Below are 20,128 nucleotides of genomic sequence, written 5' to 3' on the forward strand. Positions count from 1 at the left end.
GAAGATTGAAAATTAAAAGCTGAAGTACTATCAAAATTTTGAAGTAAAACTTGGAAATATAAAGTTCTAAGGATACCAATTGATATGTATTTGTATTTACTTCCAAATATTCATTCCTATTTATAAATCACTGGAATGAAAATTCTCCATCAAAAGCAAGCGCTGCTTTCCATTTTCTGGGCCAAATCTTCAACCACACAAGACTGGACTAGCCAATTTTTCACCCCAACTGAAGAATTTGAAAGTAGGAAAGAGATTTAATGTAATGAACTTCTGCGTTTTAACAGATGAGCATAGCACTTTAAAGTTACAGGTCCAGAATAGTGCATGTTTAAAACAGTAAAAGATTCAATTGGAATCACCACATTATAAATAAATACCCTTCACTTACATCCAGATTTCAGTTATAACCCAAGATAATACAACATACAACTCGTAACACATGATAAGATGCAGAGCGAAACATGTCTGCCCACAAGCATACCAACGTTTCTAAGCAGTGGAAGGCCATGGATGACAAAGTTCCATTCTATAGAGCAAACTTTGATCAAATTATGAGTGAGACGTCCAGCAAACTAGAGCATCATTCACATGCTGGTTTAGTGTCAAAGCTACTCAAGCAGATTGAAAAAGCTTGGAATGCAGAGAGGGGATAGCGATAATCCATGGTGAAGATGTCTTTTCCAATCTTTCCAAACTGCAGGATCACCCTCTCTTGCTCTGCATCTGATATGTTGTGCGACGGATTAACAGCTGCGACTAGCTGAAAATTCTTGACAGATGCCACAGTAACACGTCCTTTAAAATTGAGGCACCAACATTGAAGTTGCTCATGCCATCTTGGAGCCTTGTTTTTCAGAATTAGAGGTTCTTCTTCACCCTGAACCGATGATGGCATCTTTGCCAAGCTTGTGGAGCTGAACTCTGTGGCTGGCTCCTTTCCCTTTATGCTCAGTAAGGGAGAAGAATACTGCTCGTTAGAGGCATGCGACAATGGCTTTTGTGTCGGTGTTGGGGTAGAAGCTCCCTCCTTAATACAAGAGCCAGGAATGGAGTGCATGACACAATGTAATCTCCGTGGACCTCTTGTTCGGAGAACATTAAGCTCATAAGAGATACTTCCAACGCTGTAATTACAGGACGGTACTCTTGGAGGCTGGTGCTTAGAATGGAACCTTCGACTTGATTGGTTACTTGGTTGAACTACAGGAGCATTACATGGTGGCAGGCTGTCGTATATGGTGAACTTGGTACCCAAAAAATTGGACCTGACAAGATTTTTGAGGACAAAATTGACAAGGGCACAAAGAAGATTAACAAAGAACAACAAAATATAGCTTCAGATATAACTAGACTTGCCTGAGTTTACCAACATATTTAGTGCTGGTCCGGGAAAAATCATCTGCCACCAAAGATATAGCAAAGTCCGTGTTTGTTGTCCTTCTAATCTTTTTGGCTGCTAACAACAACTTATGCCTCTCGCTCTCAGCTATCAATTTTGATAACACTGTAAGTCAACACAATAATGAACCTGATAAGGTGAAAGTTTTTTGTTGTTAAGAAAACTCACAAGGCACCAGACCCAAGTACAGATAGTATGTAGAAGTTGCTCTATCCCTTCTAATGAAGCATTGTATTGGAGACTCGCGAGGACCCGACTACACACATAGCCATAAGAAAGAGTGTAAAAACGACAAGTAGAAACAGTCAACAAGAAGGGAAAATCTACAACAAACGACAGAGATCATAGGCACTGGTATCATTACCTGCTTCAATGAGATTGGAAACGTGATTCGTCCACATTGCTCAGGAGTTTTGACAATCTCAATTATAATGTCTCTCCAAGATCTACAAACTGAGGCACAGAAGATAACAACAGCTCGAGCTGGCCATGAGGTCTCACTATCCTCAACTCTTCTCAAAATGTCTAAAAGCAATTCAGGTGGCAAATTTGCCCACCGAGACTGAGGAATGGAGGGAGTTGAGGATGGTGCTTCGTCAGGAACAATGGCGATTTGTGACCTAGTTCTACTTCGCCAGTGCTTCCCTTCACTCACTCTCTTCGACATGCTTCCAATCCCATCTTTCATCTCCCTCAGCTCACGAACTATGCTTCTAAAAGACATTTTCGTGTGTATTCAAGTGTACCCAACTGCATACATAGAAAAATGAAATCAACACATCACACTAAAGACTGAACCAGCTTCCTTTTATGGTGATTCCATACCTTACCCACTTAAGTTCAAAACAAGCAAAAAAAACCCAAATCACAAAAGAAGACAAGAAACCCATCAAGACCCCAAATCAGATAGTTGATAACCCTAACTTTTCCAGATCCCAGAACAACGAACTACAAGTGGCATCAAAATGTGTACCAAAAATCCAAAATTGATCCAAAAAGATTTCTTCTTTCTACTCAGGAAATCAACCAAAATCACTGGAACAACGAAAAAAAAGAGAATTAAGAAAGAAGAGAACCAAACCTGCCCCAATCGATTCAGAAAAAGGTAGCTGGGAAAATGCAGAAGCTTAAGAAAAAGCAGTAGAAAGGTGTGGATCAAGAATGATCAGAGAGAAGCATACCCATGGAAGCAGTAGAAGATTAAGCTGGGGTTTAGCTTAGTGTGATGGTGGAGCTGGATCAAAGCACTAAACTGGATCCGGGCGGACATAAATGACCTACTTGCTCGGATTATGGATAAGAAGCAAACAACGACATGAAAATGAGTTGTATTTTCCAATTTTCAATTTTCAATTTTTTTTAAAAATAAAATAAAATAAAGAAGAAAATAAAGATATTTGTTGTGAAATGTGAATGGGATTGGGGAATCTAATTAAGTTTTGTACGTACGTCGTCAACTGAGTGAACAGTTGTTGTAGTTTAGCTTAGCTATATACATACATACATATTCATACATAGTCAATCTCAAAGTGTGTGCGGTCTTGGTATACGTGGCCTTTATTCCACTTTACGGTTGTCTACCCATTTTTTGAGAATATATCTCTTTAAATAGTAATAAAACAATTTTAGATTATTTTTCTAATCATTTTTTTTAGAATAATGTTAAAATATAGCTTACTTTACAACAAATTTGATCTAATAGTGTGCCAAATATTGTATCAAATTTGCTACATGTTAAAAGTTTGTTAAATTTGGCACACAATATAACTTGGTGCATATTTTTCACTATCATAAATGCTACATATTTTTATTTACTTTGGGAAATTTGAGTTTTTATGCTTAATGATGTGTCATAAATAAAAAAATATTAGGTCTTCTAATCATTTCAAAAAAATGTCAAGTCTTTTGATAATACCCAAAATACATCTCCTATAATTTTTTTTATCCACTTTCTCTTCTCTCTTCCCTCGACCCATTCTTCTCAACTCTCTCTCTAGAAAAAAATTCATGGGTAAGATAAAATATAAGAGAACTCAATGTAATAGCAAGTATTCCTTACTCAGGACACTAAAATATTACATTTTCGAACAGATCTGGACATGATTTTTGAGTTTTTTTTTGCGATTTTTTTTCATATCTACAACTTTGAAATCTGCAGAAAATCAACGTGTGCTCGATGTCAGCTCGATGGGGCCTTCAAAATCAAGATTTCCATGAAAAAATCGATGTTGCTCGATGGAATTCTTGCAAGATACGTAATTTTTCACTCGGGTGTTCGTTTGGGGTGATTTTTTTTTTGTATTTTTTTCAAGATCTACACGTTTGAGATGTGTATATACACATTTGGGAAATATAAATTTTGAAAAAAAAATGACAAATGCAAAACATACCTCATGTTCAAGATATGTTTTAGTATGTTTTCAAATTCTAAACTTTGAAAATGTGTATATGAACATCTAAAACGTGTAGATCTAAAAAAAAATACCAAAAATAAAAAAAAATCATCTCAAACGGACACCCGAGTGAAAAATTATGTCTCTTACAAGATTTGCATCGAACCACCATCGAACCTCTATCGAACCACCATCGAGCAACATCGATTTTTTCATGAAAATCTTGATTTTGAAGGCCCCATCGAGCACCATTGAACCATGTCGATTTTCTGTAGATTTCAAAGTTTCAGATCTGAAAAAAAAAATCGCAAAAAAATCTCAAAAATTATGCCAAGATCTGTTCGAAATGTAGTATTTTAGTGTTCTAAGTGTAAAATACTTGTCGTTACATTGATTTCTATTATATTTTACCTTACCCTTTGATTTTTTTTCTAGAGAGGGAGTTGAGAGGAATGGGTTGAGGGAGAGAGAGGGAAGAGAGAAGAGGAAGTGGATGGAAAAAAATTATGCGATGAGTATTTTGGGTATTGTCAAATAATTGGCATTTTTTTGACTTAGAACCTCTCATTAAGCATAAAACTCAAATTTCCCTTTACTTTTATGTCGTTTATATTTTTTTAGCATTACTTTTATCTATTTGCATTATATGCTATACTTTTTACCTTATTATTTTATTGTTATCTTATATTATCAACAATCAAATATAAAGAAAAATGATTACTTTTTGTATATTTTTAATAAATATAAAATTAATATTAATAAAATATTAAATTTTATAACTTCTTTTATAATTATGCATTGGATCATAATGTTAAATATATAATATATTAATTTTTTGTACTAAATATAGCACATTATTTATATCTCTCATAAGAGATAGTACGATGTCTACGATATTAAGGTGTTTAACGTCAAATAAAATAACATATTACTTATCATTGTGTGTGACATGATATCAAATCGTATAAATACTAAAATATTACATTCTAGAGTGTGATATTAAATTATAAAAATCTTAATATATTACCTTAGTGTGTATAACAATGCTCTTTGATTTAATAAATAATACTAAGTACAGTTAATCATTCATAACAATATATTTTTTTAGGGAGAATTTAAAAATTACCTAATTTTATTATTCACTAATTACAAATAGACAAACTTTATTTTATTAATTTTTAGCCACTTTTACAGAAAGAGTGACCAAACTGCACATATAAATTTGAGTGGGACAAAGGGTATTATGGGAAGAATAATTAACAAAATTGGGTATAAATAATAGAATTTTAAAAGGTAGGTGAAAATTGAAGAGTCCCTTTAAAATTGGGTAATGAGCTTGATTTTTTATTTATTTTTGGTTATCATATTTTAACATTTTCCAAATTAATAATGTTATCAGAATAATATTGTTAGCCTCTCACGTTACATCACACATTTTTCCATACCATGGAGTATGAGTTAAGTTATATCAAATATTAAATTATACAGTAAATTGTAATAAATGTGTGTTCTTCTAAATTCTAAGTTATAATAATTTCTCATTAAAAAGATGTAGAAAAAGCTATAACAAAGATTTATAATTAGCTCTATAACCTAATGAATACGACACTTATCATACCCTCCAATAATAATGTATCGAAAAAGCTAAGCAAAGAAAAGAAAAAAAGGACCACAAAGAGTTGGAGTGAAATGAATATATTTTTATATATGTATTTATTTATATATAGGCCATGGCAAAGAAAATGACACAAAGAAAAGCCACACTTCTATATTCTGCACCTACATTATTATTAGAGGATCTAAAAATATACAAAAACAATTATTTTTTTAATAAAAGATAAATAAAAATTAAAAAATTAATAATTTGTATTAATGAATGGCAAATAAGTAATTAAAAATGTGATATTTATTGTTGGTCAAATTTAGCTTATGTTATATTTTGTGCCAAATTTATGTGCTAAATTTAGCACATATTTTAGATCATTATTGGAGTTCAATTTTATGAAGATGGGCTAAAAAATTACTATACACCACTTTTATAGCACTGCATTGGAGATGCTCTAATAAAGTGCTATAATAGTAATGTATTACTATATTTTGACACATTTAAAAAAAAAAAAAATTTGAATGATGTTGCAAAAATTATGTCAAATTTTGTACAAAGTATAACATGATTCAAATTTGGCACACAATAGTAGCGTTCGGTAACCATTAATAAACACAATTTTCTATTTATTTGATTAAAAATATGAAAATAAAATCCAAAATTATGTTCGGTAATATTAATTGTATTTTCTATTTTTTAAAATTTTAATTAAAATTTTGAAAATTTCCAAAACAGTTTATTTATACTTTCAAAAATATTACCGAACAGACCCAATATTAGTTCACTTTAGTTTACCTTTTATGACTTTTAGTCATCAATTATTGCAAGAAATTTTTAAACAGAAACAAATTAATTGTTTTATAAAAACAAAAATATTACCAAACACATTTTTATTTTATAAAAATAAAAAACATAAAACAAAAAATGTATTTTAATTTTTGAGTTTAAAAAATTTTAAAACAAAATTTTTACCAAAGGCAACCAATAAATTTTACATTTTTTATTTACTTTACCTTTTTATTTACACTTTTGCCACTAATTAATACCATTTGTTAATTAATTTTTCTTTAATTGTTTATTTCTTTATTTAAGTAATTTTTTTTATACATTTTCAATAAAAGTAAAATGACTTTGTTGGTTTTTTTTTTTTTTGTAAATTTGTATCTTGTGTATAGGACTACAATAACAAAAATTGGTTTAAATATAACATTAACTTCTTTTTGATCAAATTTGGCATAAAATTTGCACCATACATTAGAGATGGTAAAAAATTTGAGAAGTTATTTTCTAAATTAGGATAAATTTGTATAATTTATATATTTTTTTATTGATTACCCAAACACTTTCATTTAAAAATAATATTTATATTATAAATTTTCAGATACAGGCAAAATTAAAAAAAATACTATTTTTAAAAATGAATATTATGTATAATATTAATTGAGCATCATCGCTGGACCACAGTATCTAGAGTGTGGAGCCAAGTAGACGATCTCCATTTATTTGTATTATAGAGAAGAATGATGATGACTTTTGTTGCCAAATTCATATATATAATTGGGGTAACAGACAGCAATATACACACGTACATTTATGTATAAATGTATACATTTAATTAATTCATTGAATTATAAATTATAAGATTGGTGCGATGGATGATGATGATGGGACATGTCGATTGGAATGAGAGGGAGCCTCAAAATTGTTTCAATTTATTTTGTAAAAGGGACATGTCGATTTTTGAGTATTTCTGATTTTGTCACGTAGATTATAACTAATGTTCGAGATCATTAAATGGTGTGGACATCAGTTGAATTTTGATAAGAAAAGTATTATAGTTATACTACACTTTTTATAATTTTTTAGATTTTTACATTAAATACTAATTTTTGTTAAAAAATTATATTTTTACAATCAAATATATATATATTTCAAATTTTATGGTTTTAAGAATTTTTTTACATTTTTGTCTTTTTTTTCTTTTCTTTTTTGTTGTTTTCAAGTTATTTTCATTTTTTAAGTTTTTTTTTTGTTGATATTTAGTTGATCCAATAAGTTATTTTTCTTAAAAATTGTATTTTTCGTAATTATGAAACTTTAAAAATCGTATTTTCAAAAACTCGAGTGCGCATTTTTTAAAAGAAAAAATAGGAAGCGTAAAAAAGTAAAACAAAAAAAATTGTGTATTTAAAAAAATTTCATAATTTTAAATAATTTATCGAACCGAAATCAAGGTTCAAATAGTTAGTTGATTTATGATTATTCTCTTCATATGCATGTAAAATAATTTTTTTGAACTATGATTTTAGCATCTTAAATTATTCGGAATTTTCCAAATAATTAGTAGGATGCCTATTATAACTACAATGTACACCGTCATATAAAAAAATTGATTATAATTTCTCTACATGCTAAAATCAAAAATGACCCTACCAATAAAGGCAAAAGTGACACTCCTTTACTAGAATATCTCTATATATATTTATATAGAAAATCTATTCTAGGGGCTTCAAAAAGAGCCCCACTTGTTTATTATCGAGCCGTGAATAATTTTCGGCACAATTTTTTTTATGATCATGTATATTGTAGTTATCTAACGCATCCTGCAAATTTTTATAAAATTCGGAATAATTTACCGTGTCGAATACTAGATTCAAAATAAGTTATTGTACGTATGACTATTTTTTTATGTTCGTGAAAAATAACATGTTTGAGTAAATTATTCAAATTTTTTTAAAAATTTACAAAATACACGCTAAAATCAGTTAACGGGTTGAAAATACAAAAGAAAAATCTCCTATATTTATATATACAATAAAATGGTAATATATATATATATGTATGCATAAGTTTATGTACGTTCTGTTATGTGCTCTGCTCTCTGGCTTCCATATGTGTGGACTTATTATACATGAATACGGTTTTCATTTCACAAGTCTTGTGACCGTTTGGACAGTAAATATAGAAAAAGTTCACAAACATTTTTGGCAATGTTTCAGATATTTCCTCTCAAGATTCCTAATTTGACTTCTCTTCTCCCTAATGGAACTAGTGTCCAAAATCTAGTACAATATAGCTAGAAACAGAGATTTACAACTTTCCATTTTTGTAGCATCTACATTTTAGAAATTAAACCGAGTGAATTTTAGTTTTATTGACAACAATCAAATCTACCAATTTAAACATAATCTATTTTTGATTTTATTGATCATAACAATCAAATCTACTATTAGTATTATCATATCTAATTATAGTTTGACATAGAATTCTATTATGCCTAATAATTATTATTATTATTTTTTAACTCGCTGCAATGCCAAACAATTTTGTTGTTAGTAAATAGTTGAGGAAGCACATATTTATAGAAAAAAAAAAGAGTCTTTTACAATTCTTTAGAATAGTAACTTCATTATTAGAATATAGATTGCTTTATTGTGAGGATTTAACTGTACTAAATTCAAGAAGCAATATAAAAATTGTTATTTTTTGACCAATAAAAATATATAAAGAGTTTACACACACAAAAAAAATTATAAAACAATTTATGGATTTGGTTAGCCAAACTTCTTATTTTAAGTTTTTGGCTTTTCAAAAGCTATTCTTCCAAAAGCTACGTCGTGAAACTTTTTGTAAACGAGCTTGTTAAAGTTAAAAACTCAAATATAAGTAAACCCTAACAAAGCATTAAAATAATTTTTGATTTTTAAAAGACTCAAAATTACTTTTATAAAAAATGCCAACTAAAAATGTATGTATAAAAAATTATTTCAAATAAACATAGGAACTAGAAAAGATTAAAATAGATTATTATTTTTTACTTCATACGTTACTATTCATACTAGGTCCACTAAGTTCAAACCAAGTCTCCCAACAATGGAGTCTACATCGAATCCATATTGAGTCCCACATAAATGGCCACTTAAATGGCTTAGAGCATTCACAGCGCATGCAACCTTATATGTTGCCAAAAGAAAATTAAATATTATTTTTTTTGTTTTACTCTCATCCATGTGATATTTTTAAAAAAAAAAAAAAAAAAAAAAAAAGCTTAGCAACGTTGCATCCGCCAAGCAACGTTGTCCACTAAAGTTCTACTTTACAATACCACATGACAATAAGATTGATAAAATCTGTCAAGAAACAAAAGTTGCTACTGCATTGTAGATGCTCTTATAGGCCCATCTGTCACAATGCATTTGATGAAAGAAGTGTTTGGATATGCAATAATGCTAGTGATAAAACAAGCAATGACATCAACAAATTATTATGCTACATATTTGGAATTATTGTATTAATTTACTATATATGTAACAAAGTACTCCTAATTTTTCCTACAAATAGGCATACCTAAATGTTCTTTCTCCCCCTCCTTTATAATCTCAGAGTTTCTTTAGTTTCTACATTAACTTTCTACATAATCGCTTTCTTATTATGCGAGCAAGATACATTTATCTAGATCTAATATATCCACTCATATACATTGAACTACTCACCTATATGTTAATATTCACTTTTTCGAAGCTTTAACTCACATATATCAACGTTACACAAATGACTAATATGGTTATTAATCTTTTAGGATCAGACTTAATTTTTCATAATCACAAAATTAGGTAAGTACAAGTAATCACCCAAAACACACTACTGTTTTGAAATGATGTTTTCATACAACAAAAGTGAGCGTTCAATGGTCGAGCGGGCATTGAGATGTGCACATAGGATCTTAGTTGCAAGCCCAACCCTGAGTACAGACAAGTTAAACCTATGTCTAGGGCTCTCACATAATGAGATCTATTTTTTTTGTATATGTACAAAGGTCTCTAAAAATTTGAAAAATATCATTTTATATAAAGTTTTTAAAAATAACAAATTTTGTATAGGACCCATTAACATTCAGGCCCGACCCTGCTTAACTGTAAGTAAGTAACTTATCATTTGATAGGCTTGAAGAACCTCAAAAAGAAGCAATACCAATGGATATTAATTCTGCGTTAGCTAGTCTTGGATGATTTGAGTGAAACAATTAGCTTGATTGGTCAACCGCACTAACTAATTAGATATTTCATTTGAATTAATATTGGTTTTGTTTGGTAAAATTTTTGTTTTTTAATTTTTTTAAATACAAAAGTAGAAATATTATTTTTATTTTTGTTTCTTTATTTTTAAAAAATAAAAATATGTTTGGTGACTATTTTGTTTTTTGTTTTTAAAAACAAAAAATAATAAATGTGTTTGATAATTTTTATTTTTATTTTTTGTTTAACAATATAAAATGAGGTATTGATTTGAAGAAGAGAAAAAACAACGGTTTAAAAAAAATTTGAAAGTGAAAAAATTATATTTTCAAAATTTAATAAATTTTAATTAAATTTTTTTAAAATAATAAATAAAAATAGAGTTGTCAAACACAATTTTATGTTTAATTATCAAATTTTTAATTAATTAAATAAAAAATTAATTTTTTTAAGTATTATCAAACAAAACCATTATTGTCTCCTTTTTAGTGTTTTTCATCCAAATAAATATTGATTGTATTCGAATGAGAAATTGTATCATTCTTTCTTTATATATATACGAAGTTTGGTTAAATTAAACGTAAAGAGGACGACCATTTTTTATTGTAAATTTCTTTGATTTCTTATAAGCACAGAAAACAATAATTAAGAGTGACTCATGGATATAAATAATTTTTTAGTCAAAAAAGTTTCACGTGTTTATCTTTTTTCAACACATTTAACCATATTTATTGTCGTTTTCATTACATATTATCGTTTGTTTTTTCACGTAACAAACTTTAAACATACCCAGGGTTAGGGCTGTGCAGAAACGATCCGATCCAATAACAAACCGACCGATCCAATGTCAACCGACCGCTAAAAATTGGATATCCAATCATGATTGGATTGGATCGGATGACATTTTTAAAAATCCAATATTGGATCGGTCGGTTCTTGGATGACATGTAAATCCAATGGATCCAACCGACCGATCCAATCCAATAATAATTCAATACCATCCAATTAATATTCAGATAAAAAAATATACTATATTTTATTACATTTACTGTTTACATATATTATATTTGATGTACTAAACTTTTTTATTTAATTATGATGTATTATTGTAATTTTATGTTGGATTCCTACAAATTATTAAGACTTATGTTTTTAATTTTATGTTGGATTCCTACAAATTATTAAGACTTATGTTTTTAATTTTATATTAGATTTGTGTTGTACACTTCTAAATCATTACAATTAAATATTTTTATTATTTGGATGAGTAATTAGTGTTTTTATAATTGAAATAATATTTTTTTTATTTTTAAAATCAGCCTAAATAAATGTTTTAAAAGATCGGATGGATCCGATCCGATCCAACGGATAACCAATGGATGCATCCAATGGATGGAACCGAACCGATCCAATCATCCATTGGATCGGATCGGATTGGTTGGTTCAAGATGATTGGATCGGATCGGTTCCAAAGATCCAACATCCAATTGGATGATTGGATCGGATCGGATGAGCTTAAAAACATTGGATGTCATCCAATGAACACCCCTACCCAGGGTTAGCAAACCTAGGGTGTCAATGTCATTAATATTAGTCTATTATTATTATTATTTATTTTTTCTCAAAATTATGTGGTGGAAGATCTAAAGGACTAGGGGTGGGTTATGGCTCCTAACTTTTTATCAAAAAGAAAATTAATAAAGAATATTTTGAATAAATAAATATATAATTTTCATTACATAATTTTTTTTTGACCGCGACCAAGAATTAATCATTCTTCGTGCATTTTATAAAAAATATAATGTTTGGCAAATATATATATTTTTTAATGTCAAATCTTAAATTAATAAAAACAATTATTTGGAAGAAAAAAAAAACATATTCGGGAAGATAGAATCAAGATAGAGAATGAGGAAATATAAACTAGATTTGAATAGATCCAAGATACATATATGAGAGAGATATTCATGGATATATATAAGAAGATAATTCTAAAACAAATGAAGTACCCAGAAAACGAGCCACTGAAACAGGCAAAAAGAACAAGCTAAGAATCTACATCCAATGAATTGACATATTAGCTAACAAGTAAACTCTTATACAAAATAAACATGTATAAATATAAATATATAGAGAAATTTGTGAAAATAATTTTTTTTTTTAAGTATTTTTGTACTCTGGTCTACTTTTGATAATTTTTTGCAAAATTATCTCTATCTAAAATTCTACCAGTTGTCTATCTCATGACAGTCAATTTCCTTTTTGTTGTTATCCCGACTCGACTACAAAAAAGTTTGAATCAATGCAACCCTCAGGCTCCGATAATTCATATATTTTTATAGATATAAATAGAAAGTCTATTTTCGATTATACTATCTCTTAAATAAAATAAGTTTTTCTTGTTCTATCTCAGAATATTCATTCATTCGAAACATATCCACTTCCTTTTCTACTTTTAGTAAGCAGGCTCGGGCTTTTCTACTTTTAGTTCTTTTGAATTTCGAATAGTCTTCAAGATCTTCTGTTTTCGATAATCTAATAAATCACTTAATGAAAGTAGATTATCTTCCATTCATTTCAAAACTTCCACGATCCCTTTCTGAACCAAACATGAATCTTTCGATTCATTTGGTTCTCACGCTCAATTACTTCTGATACTCATCAGAATTCCTAAAATATTTTTTTTAATGTAATGAGCATGTTCTCTCTTCTCTACTCATATTCGAATATAAAAATATTGAAACTGCTCACCAATCCAAGAAAAAAATATTCGGAGGACTCTTCTGACCAAACAATTAATTGTCAGCAAAGTTGTTATTTGAATTTTTTGACCTTCTGTCTAAATTTTCGACTAGCTGTCTAAATTATGAGATACCATTTTACAAAGAATTATTAAAACTAGGCTAGAGTGTAAAATGACTTTAAAAAATAGGTTATTTTGCCGAGAGTCCCTTGTATATATCTCTTATCTCTTCTATATAATAAGTGTGTAGATAACGAAAATTCTTGGTTTTAACGGTTTTTTATTTTTTTCAATATTAACTTCAACAGAATATTCTCATATTTAACAGAATATTCTTATATTTAACGGTAGTTTGTAAACACTTAAACTTAAATAAAATAAAATAAATAATTTAAAAAATTGAAATAAGATATTTTTGAGATATTTACAATGATAATTATTTAAAAATAATAAATAATTAAAAAAAATTAAAATAGGATATTTTAAAGATATTTTACAATGATAATTATTTAAAAATGATAAATAATTAAACAAATTAAAATATGATATTTTTTAGATGTTTTACAATGATAATTATTTAAAAATAATAAAATCATATGTTTTATAACTTAAATAAAATTTAATTAAACTTAAACTCACTTATTATAATAATATAATGTTAAATATATAATATAATATACTGTGAATTAGCAACAAATTGCTTTTTTTTTTTTAAATCTAGCAAGAAACTTAAATTTAAATTCCACGTATAATATTCAATATTACATTAACCATATAATATATAATCTCTTATCGTCACTCTCAAATTCAAAAAATAGAACACACATAAACTTAAACAAAAATAAATAAATTATTTAATTAAAATAAGATATTTATAAATTTAATAAAAATAATTAATAAAACTAAGTAAACGTGTATATTCCACGTTGTTTGTATCTAGTATATATATATATATAATAAGTGTGTAAATAACAGAAATTCTTGGTTTTAACGGTTTTTAATTTTTTTGATGTTAACTTTAACGGAATATTCTTATATTTAACAGAATATTCTTATATTTAACAGTAGTTTGTAAACACTTAAACTTAAATAAAATTAAATAAATAATTAAAAAAATTAAAATAAGATATTGTTGAGACATTTTACAATGATAATTATTTAAAAATAATAGATAATTAAACAAATTAAAATATGATATTTTCAAGACATTTTACAATGATAATTATTTTAAAGTAATAAATAATTAAACAAATTAAAATATGATATTTTTGATATATTTTACAATGATAATTATTTAAATATAATAAAATCATACGTTTTATAATTTAAATAAAATTTAATTAAACTTAAACTCACTTATTAGAATAATATCATATTAAATATATAATATAATTTACTGTGAATTAGCAATAATTTTTTTTTTAAAAAAAATAGCAAAATACTTAAATTTAAAATCCACATATAATATTTAATATTATATTAAATATATAATATATAATCTTTTGTTGTCACGTCTAAATTTAAAAATTAGATCAAACATAAACTTTAAAAATTAAATAAATCATTTAATTAAAATAGGATATTTATTTTAAAATTTATATGATATTAATATAAATTTAATAAAAATAATTAATAAATTTTATAAATAAAATTAAAGTGCATTTTGGGTGTTGTTTGTAACTAATATATATATATATATATATTCGTGTACATCATATTATATATAAGAGCATAAAACTAAAGTGTAAAGTAAGATTCAAATACTTCCAAATGATTAATTAATCAGTGGGCAACCGCCAAAAGGGCTAAGGCATATTTAGAAAGTGATTTTTTGAGACTGACTTCTAACCAAATAGTATACAAAACGTAACATTTTAGTATAGTAAAACCATTTCAGTTGGAAGAGAATCACTTTGCAAGAATAACACTTTTTTATGTGTATAAATTTTTTTATATATTTTCTGTGTAGTTCCTAAGCCAGTTTTTTCATCTTGAAGCTTTTTCCTTTTTCTTAACGGTAAAGCTTAATTAGAAGTCTAGAAGAGTACTATTGCTTTTTTTGGGGTTTGGCTTAACGTAACTCTCTTACTCTTCCTAAACTCACCATTCTTACAGTTCAAAAACATAAATATATATAGATATATTTACAAAATAATTCCCTTTAAGTTTACATATATTGATATTTTTTTTGACTGAAACTAACTACAACCTCTAAGTTGGTCAAAGACCATATATGGAGTCTCTTTCGATATTATTTTGCTTGAAGGTTTTAGTATATGTGAACCATTTTTGAAGCTCCTACCTAATCAAAATACAAAATTATATCAAACTTTAGACCCTTTAACAAACTAGTACACCATTATTATTATTATTATTATTTTGGTTCATTGATACATATATGTATAAATACTTGACCCTTCTCATGATCTCAATATACCATATATATCATAAGCCAGATGAGTAAAATGGCTCCAAGAAATGGATTTTTCAACCCTTTAACTATTCTTTTCTTGGGGTTTCTCATCATCTTTATGTTATCTTTTCCTGCTGAAGCTGCTATTAAAAGATACAACTTTGATGTAAGTACTTTTAATAATGCAATAATTTTTGTATTGATATCAATTTGATGACTTTTTTTTTTGTTTTTTGTTTTTCAGATTCAAGTGAAGAATGTGAGTAGGTTATGTCATGCCAAGCCTATTGTGACTGTAAATGGGAGGTTTCCAGGGCCAACTATATATGTCAGAGAAGGAGACAGACTTCAAATTAATGTGACAAATCATGTTCAATATAACATATCTATTCATTGGTAAAAAGACTAATCTTATTATAAAAATAAGTAAAAAGAAAAACCCATTACATATCATTGTATAACTTATCTGGGTATTATTATTGTTTGGTGTTTTTTATAGGCATGGAATGAAGCAATATAGAAATGGTTGGGCTGATGGACCAGCTTACATAACACAGTGTCCAATCCAAACAGGGAATAGCTACACTTATGATTATAATGTAACTGGGCAAAGAGGAACACTTTGGTGGCATGCTCATATCCTTTGGTTGAGGGCCACAGTCTATGGTGCCATTGTTGTCATGCCCAAACAAGGAACTCCATTCCCATTCCCACAACCAAACAGGGAATTTGAACTTGTGCTAGGTTGATGAGCAATCTTTTTCACTTATTATATCATCAATATACTTTTGTAATTATTTTAAGCTCAACAATATTCTTATTATTAACTTTTTTTTTTGTGTGTGTGTGGGTATAATGTATAAAAAAATATAGGAGAATGGTGGAACTCTGATGTTGAAACGCTTGTTAATCAAGGAAACGCCATGGGTTTGCCACCAAATTCCTCAGATGCACACACCATTAATGGAAAGCCAGGGCCACTATTCCCATGCTCTGAGAAACGTAAGTGATTATATATATTAGTATAAAGTAATTTTTTTTTTATTTTGAAAAATTAGTATAAAGTAATTGGTGCCACTTAGGTATGACAAAATGAGGTGGTGAGGCGGGCCCGACCCGATAGGGCGTCTTTGCCGCTGCAAAAGTGGGACGAGACATACTTGCCTTATTTACATGCTTAGTGCCCACTATATAAAAATAGGCTTTTTATTTTATAATATTTTACAAAATAATTTTTGTTTCGAATACAGACAAAGTGTGAAATTTCAGACATTAGGTAGAAATTTTTTCTAAATAATATATTGTCGAGACGTCTGAATTTTATTTTCTAAAAAATTATCATAATAAAAAAAAATATATAGGATAATTTTGTAAAGAGAAATTGGTGAAAATAAGTTATTTTTTAAAGATATTTTTATATTTTGACTTACTTTTGATAATTTTTGCAAAATAGCATTTGTTTAAAATTCGATCAGTTGTCTAAAATTTTCGACCTACTCTTTGAATTTTTCGACCACCTGTCTAAAATTTCGACTAGCTGTTTAAATTATGAGAGACATTTTTGCAAAAAATTATTAAAACTAAGCTAGAATACAAAACGACTTTAAAAAATAAGTGATTTTGCCAAACGCCTTTGGTAAATCACCAATTTGAAATTCTAAATGTGACAAAATTTATATTATAACAAGATTATTTTACAAATTCACATTATAAACTATCTATTTCAATCAAATACCCACAAATATATATATAGGTGATATATATTTATATATATTCATTGTGAAAATATTGATTGCATTATATATATGTATAGATACTTTTGCAATGGAGGTTGAACAAGGGAAGACATACCTATTGAGAATAGTAAATGCAGCATTAAACGACGAACTATTTTTCGCCGTTGCGGGCCATAACATGACAGTGGTGGAAGTAGACGCAGTGTACACAAAACCCTTTACGACACAAGCCATATTGATAGCACCAGGCCAAACGACAAACGTTTTGGTCAAGGCTAACCAAGTGCCTGGTCGATACTTCGCAGCAGCCAGGCCATTCTTGGATGTGCCACTCCCCATAGACAACAATACAGCCACTGCCATATTCCAATACAAGGGTGTCCCAACCACTGTCATCCCAGCTCTACCCCAACTTCCCTCTCAAAACGACACGTCGTTTGCTTTGGGCTACAACCAAAAACTCAAGAGCTTAAACACACCACAGTTTCCAGCCAATGTCCCGTTGACCGTTGACCGAAACCTCTTCTACACTATTGGTTTGGGAAGAGATTCTTGTCCCAGTTGTCTCAATGGGACTCGACTTGTTGCTTCGCTAAACAATATCTCATTCAATATGCCTCAGATTGGGCTTCTTCAGGCCCATTACTTTGGCATCAAAGGAGTTTTCAAGACTGATTTTCCTGATAAGCCCCCAACTCCTTTTAATTACACTGGTGCCCCTCTCACAGCCAATTTGGGAACTTTGGTGGGTACTAGAGTTAGCAAGATTAAGTTTAATTCTACTGTTGAGCTGGTTTTACAAGATACTAATCTCTTGACTGTGGAGTCTCATCCATTTCATTTGCATGGATATAACTTTTTTGTGATGGGGACTGGTGTTGGAAATTTCGACCCTACTAAGGATCCGGCCAAGTATAATTTGATTGATCCTGTTGAAAGAAATACTGTTGGAGTACCTACCGGAGGTTGGACTGCCATTCGATTTAGAGCTGATAATCCTAGTATGATCACTAAACTATAAAATTAGACCAGAATTATTTTTTGCAAACTAATTTTCTAGACAAGGTGTTAAGTTTTTTTTTTTTTTTTGATAATGTATAAAAAGAAATATTATTGTACAAAATAATTATAAAAAATCCTAAAAATAATTTAACAAAATAGTAACAAGAGTAATTCCTTTTATGATTTCAGGAGAGAAATACTGAAATAAAAAGATAAAAGTGTCAAGAATATTTTGGTCTTACTTGCATTGTGCAATCTAATTCTTAAATTTGATAATTGTAAAAATGCCAATATCTTAGATAATTGATTAATAGTAAGAATAATTAAAGCATAATTCCAAATAATTATACATAAATTTTGGTTCTAAATATTAACTTAATGAATAATGATATGTGCACTAAAATTATGCATCAAAATATTACACTAGCTGACGTGACAGTATGCGTTTTAAAATAATGAATCTTACTTGAAATAAATTTAATTTGTTAAACGAAACTGTCATGTCAATTAGTTGATATAATATTTTGGTGCATATCATTGTGGGATAACTCTTTTATTACCAATTTTTATTTTTCCAAAAGTAGTACAATTGTGAAGTGGATTAGTATTGAAAAGTGTGATTCTTTTAATCAAATTATATAGTTTTGTTTTATTGATTTGTACCATTATTGTGTTAGGTGTATGGTTCATGCATTGTCATTTGGAGCTCCACACTGGCTGGGGATTGAAAACAGCATTTGTTGTTGAAGATGGACCCAATTCAGATCAAACTGTTCTACCTCCTCCTAAGGATCTTCCATCGTGTTAATCATAATTAATTGTTTAAAAAACTTGTTTATTTTTTAATTAATGTTTGCATTAATTAGATTTTTTTATGTTGCAAAATGGGCACAAATTGTTATTGTGTATAATCATAAGAATAATTCAACAGCCTCTGAAAGTTGTAGGTTTGTTTAATTGAGTGTGAAATTTGAGGAAAGGGAACAAATTGTAAGAAAGAAAATGTTTGTAAGATTTCTATTGAGATGAATATAAAATTTAATATGTACTATCTTACACTTATAGTACTTGCCAAAAATAATTTTAAGAGGCACATGTGTTGATAATATATTTGTTAGAATGAGAAAAATCTAAATATTACATGTAAAAGCTAAATTAAACAAAATTTAGCTAAATGAGAATTTACACAAAAATAACTAAATATTTATTCATTAAAATAATAAATATTAATAAAAGTAATTTATCAACCTTAATTGTTCAAAACTATTAATTTCACTTTTAGTATATTATTACATGAGGCGTCATAACTCATGTTTTTAATTTATTTAGTATATTATTACTATTTGGTGCCCAATTTTTAGTCAGAACTATATTATATAAAACATTGTTGAATAGAAAAAAATAAGTACTTGTTACATAGCTTGTTAGGACTTCAAATTAAAATCAAATATCATTAATAACGCATACCATTTTTAATATTAAAATTTAGTTTATCGTAAACAAATTAAAAGAAGTGGATCACAATATAAAGATTTTATTTAGAAATTATTATTACTTTTCCCCCAAAACATGAATAAATATCTTTTTTTTTTTTTTTTTTGGAAAAGTAATAGTTTGGCCTATATATTTTTTATAAATACGCATTTAGTTTATGTGCTTTGTTAAATAATAATTCAGACTATGTGTTTTATAAAATTGATCAAAATAATATATTATACCCAGTTTTAGTTAAAAAAAAATTTAAATATAATATTTTATTCTCAATTCCTTTACTACTTTTTTAATTTCTTTAAACCCTTCGCATTGTCTACGATTCCG

The 20,128-nt window shown here is 28.0% G+C and overlaps 2 protein-coding genes across 4 annotated transcripts; one reads left to right on the forward strand and one right to left on the reverse strand.

Moving 5' to 3' along the window:
- Positions 1 to 256: 256 nt before the first annotated feature.
- On the reverse strand, positions 257 to 2,762 carry LOC133812641 (tubby-like F-box protein 5). 3 transcript variants are annotated; one of them, XM_062246431.1, is made up of 6 exons: positions 2,584 to 2,748; positions 2,376 to 2,437; positions 1,767 to 2,152; positions 1,571 to 1,658; positions 1,360 to 1,489; positions 257 to 1,268 (listed from the first exon to the last, which is right to left on the reverse strand). In XM_062246431.1, the coding sequence occupies exons 3-6, from the start codon at positions 2,124 to 2,126 to the stop codon at positions 584 to 586; spliced, it is 1,263 nt and encodes a 420-aa protein (XP_062102415.1). In that variant the 5' UTR covers positions 2,127 to 2,152; positions 2,376 to 2,437; positions 2,584 to 2,748; the 3' UTR covers positions 257 to 583. The 3 variants fall into 3 exon arrangements, with proteins under 3 accessions (XP_062102415.1, XP_062102414.1, XP_062102413.1); XM_062246430.1 differs by lacking the exon at positions 2,376 to 2,437 and having other exon boundaries at positions 2,584 to 2,762; XM_062246429.1 differs by lacking the exon at positions 2,376 to 2,437 and having other exon boundaries at positions 2,484 to 2,747.
- A 12,822-nt stretch (positions 2,763 to 15,584) lies between these two features.
- Positions 15,585 to 19,354, forward strand: LOC133812644 (laccase-11-like). Its single transcript, XM_062246434.1, has 6 exons — positions 15,585 to 15,738; positions 15,817 to 15,968; positions 16,072 to 16,316; positions 16,446 to 16,574; positions 17,386 to 18,309; positions 18,988 to 19,354. The coding sequence occupies exons 1-6, from the start codon at positions 15,616 to 15,618 to the stop codon at positions 19,116 to 19,118; spliced, it is 1,704 nt and encodes a 567-aa protein (XP_062102418.1). The 5' UTR covers positions 15,585 to 15,615; the 3' UTR covers positions 19,119 to 19,354.
- Positions 19,355 to 20,128: the final 774 nt, after the last annotated feature.

The sequence above is a fragment of the Humulus lupulus genome, chromosome 1 (genome assembly GCF_963169125.1).
Source record: "Humulus lupulus chromosome 1, drHumLupu1.1, whole genome shotgun sequence".
NCBI lineage: Eukaryota > Viridiplantae > Streptophyta > Magnoliopsida > Rosales > Cannabaceae > Humulus > Humulus lupulus.

Coding starts and splice junctions, on each gene's coding strand:
- LOC133812641 (XM_062246430.1), bottom strand. CDS start 2,126: ATGTCTTTTAGAAGCATAGTTCGTGAGCTGAGGGAGATGAAAGATGGG. Junction 1,659..1,766: donor TTCCAATCTCATTGAAGCAG/GTAATGATACCA, acceptor CTATGTGTGTAG/TCGGGTCCTCGCGAGTCTCC. Junction 1,269..1,359: donor AAATATGTTGGTAAACTCAG/GCAAGTCTAGTT, acceptor AAATCTTGTCAG/GTCCAATTTTTTGGGTACCA.
- LOC133812644 (XM_062246434.1), top strand. CDS start 15,616: ATGAGTAAAATGGCTCCAAGAAATGGATTTTTCAACCCTTTAACTATT. Junction 15,969..16,071: donor TATAACATATCTATTCATTG/GTAAAAAGACTA, acceptor TGTTTTTTATAG/GCATGGAATGAAGCAATATA. Junction 16,317..16,445: donor GGAATTTGAACTTGTGCTAG/GTTGATGAGCAA, acceptor AAAAAAATATAG/GAGAATGGTGGAACTCTGAT.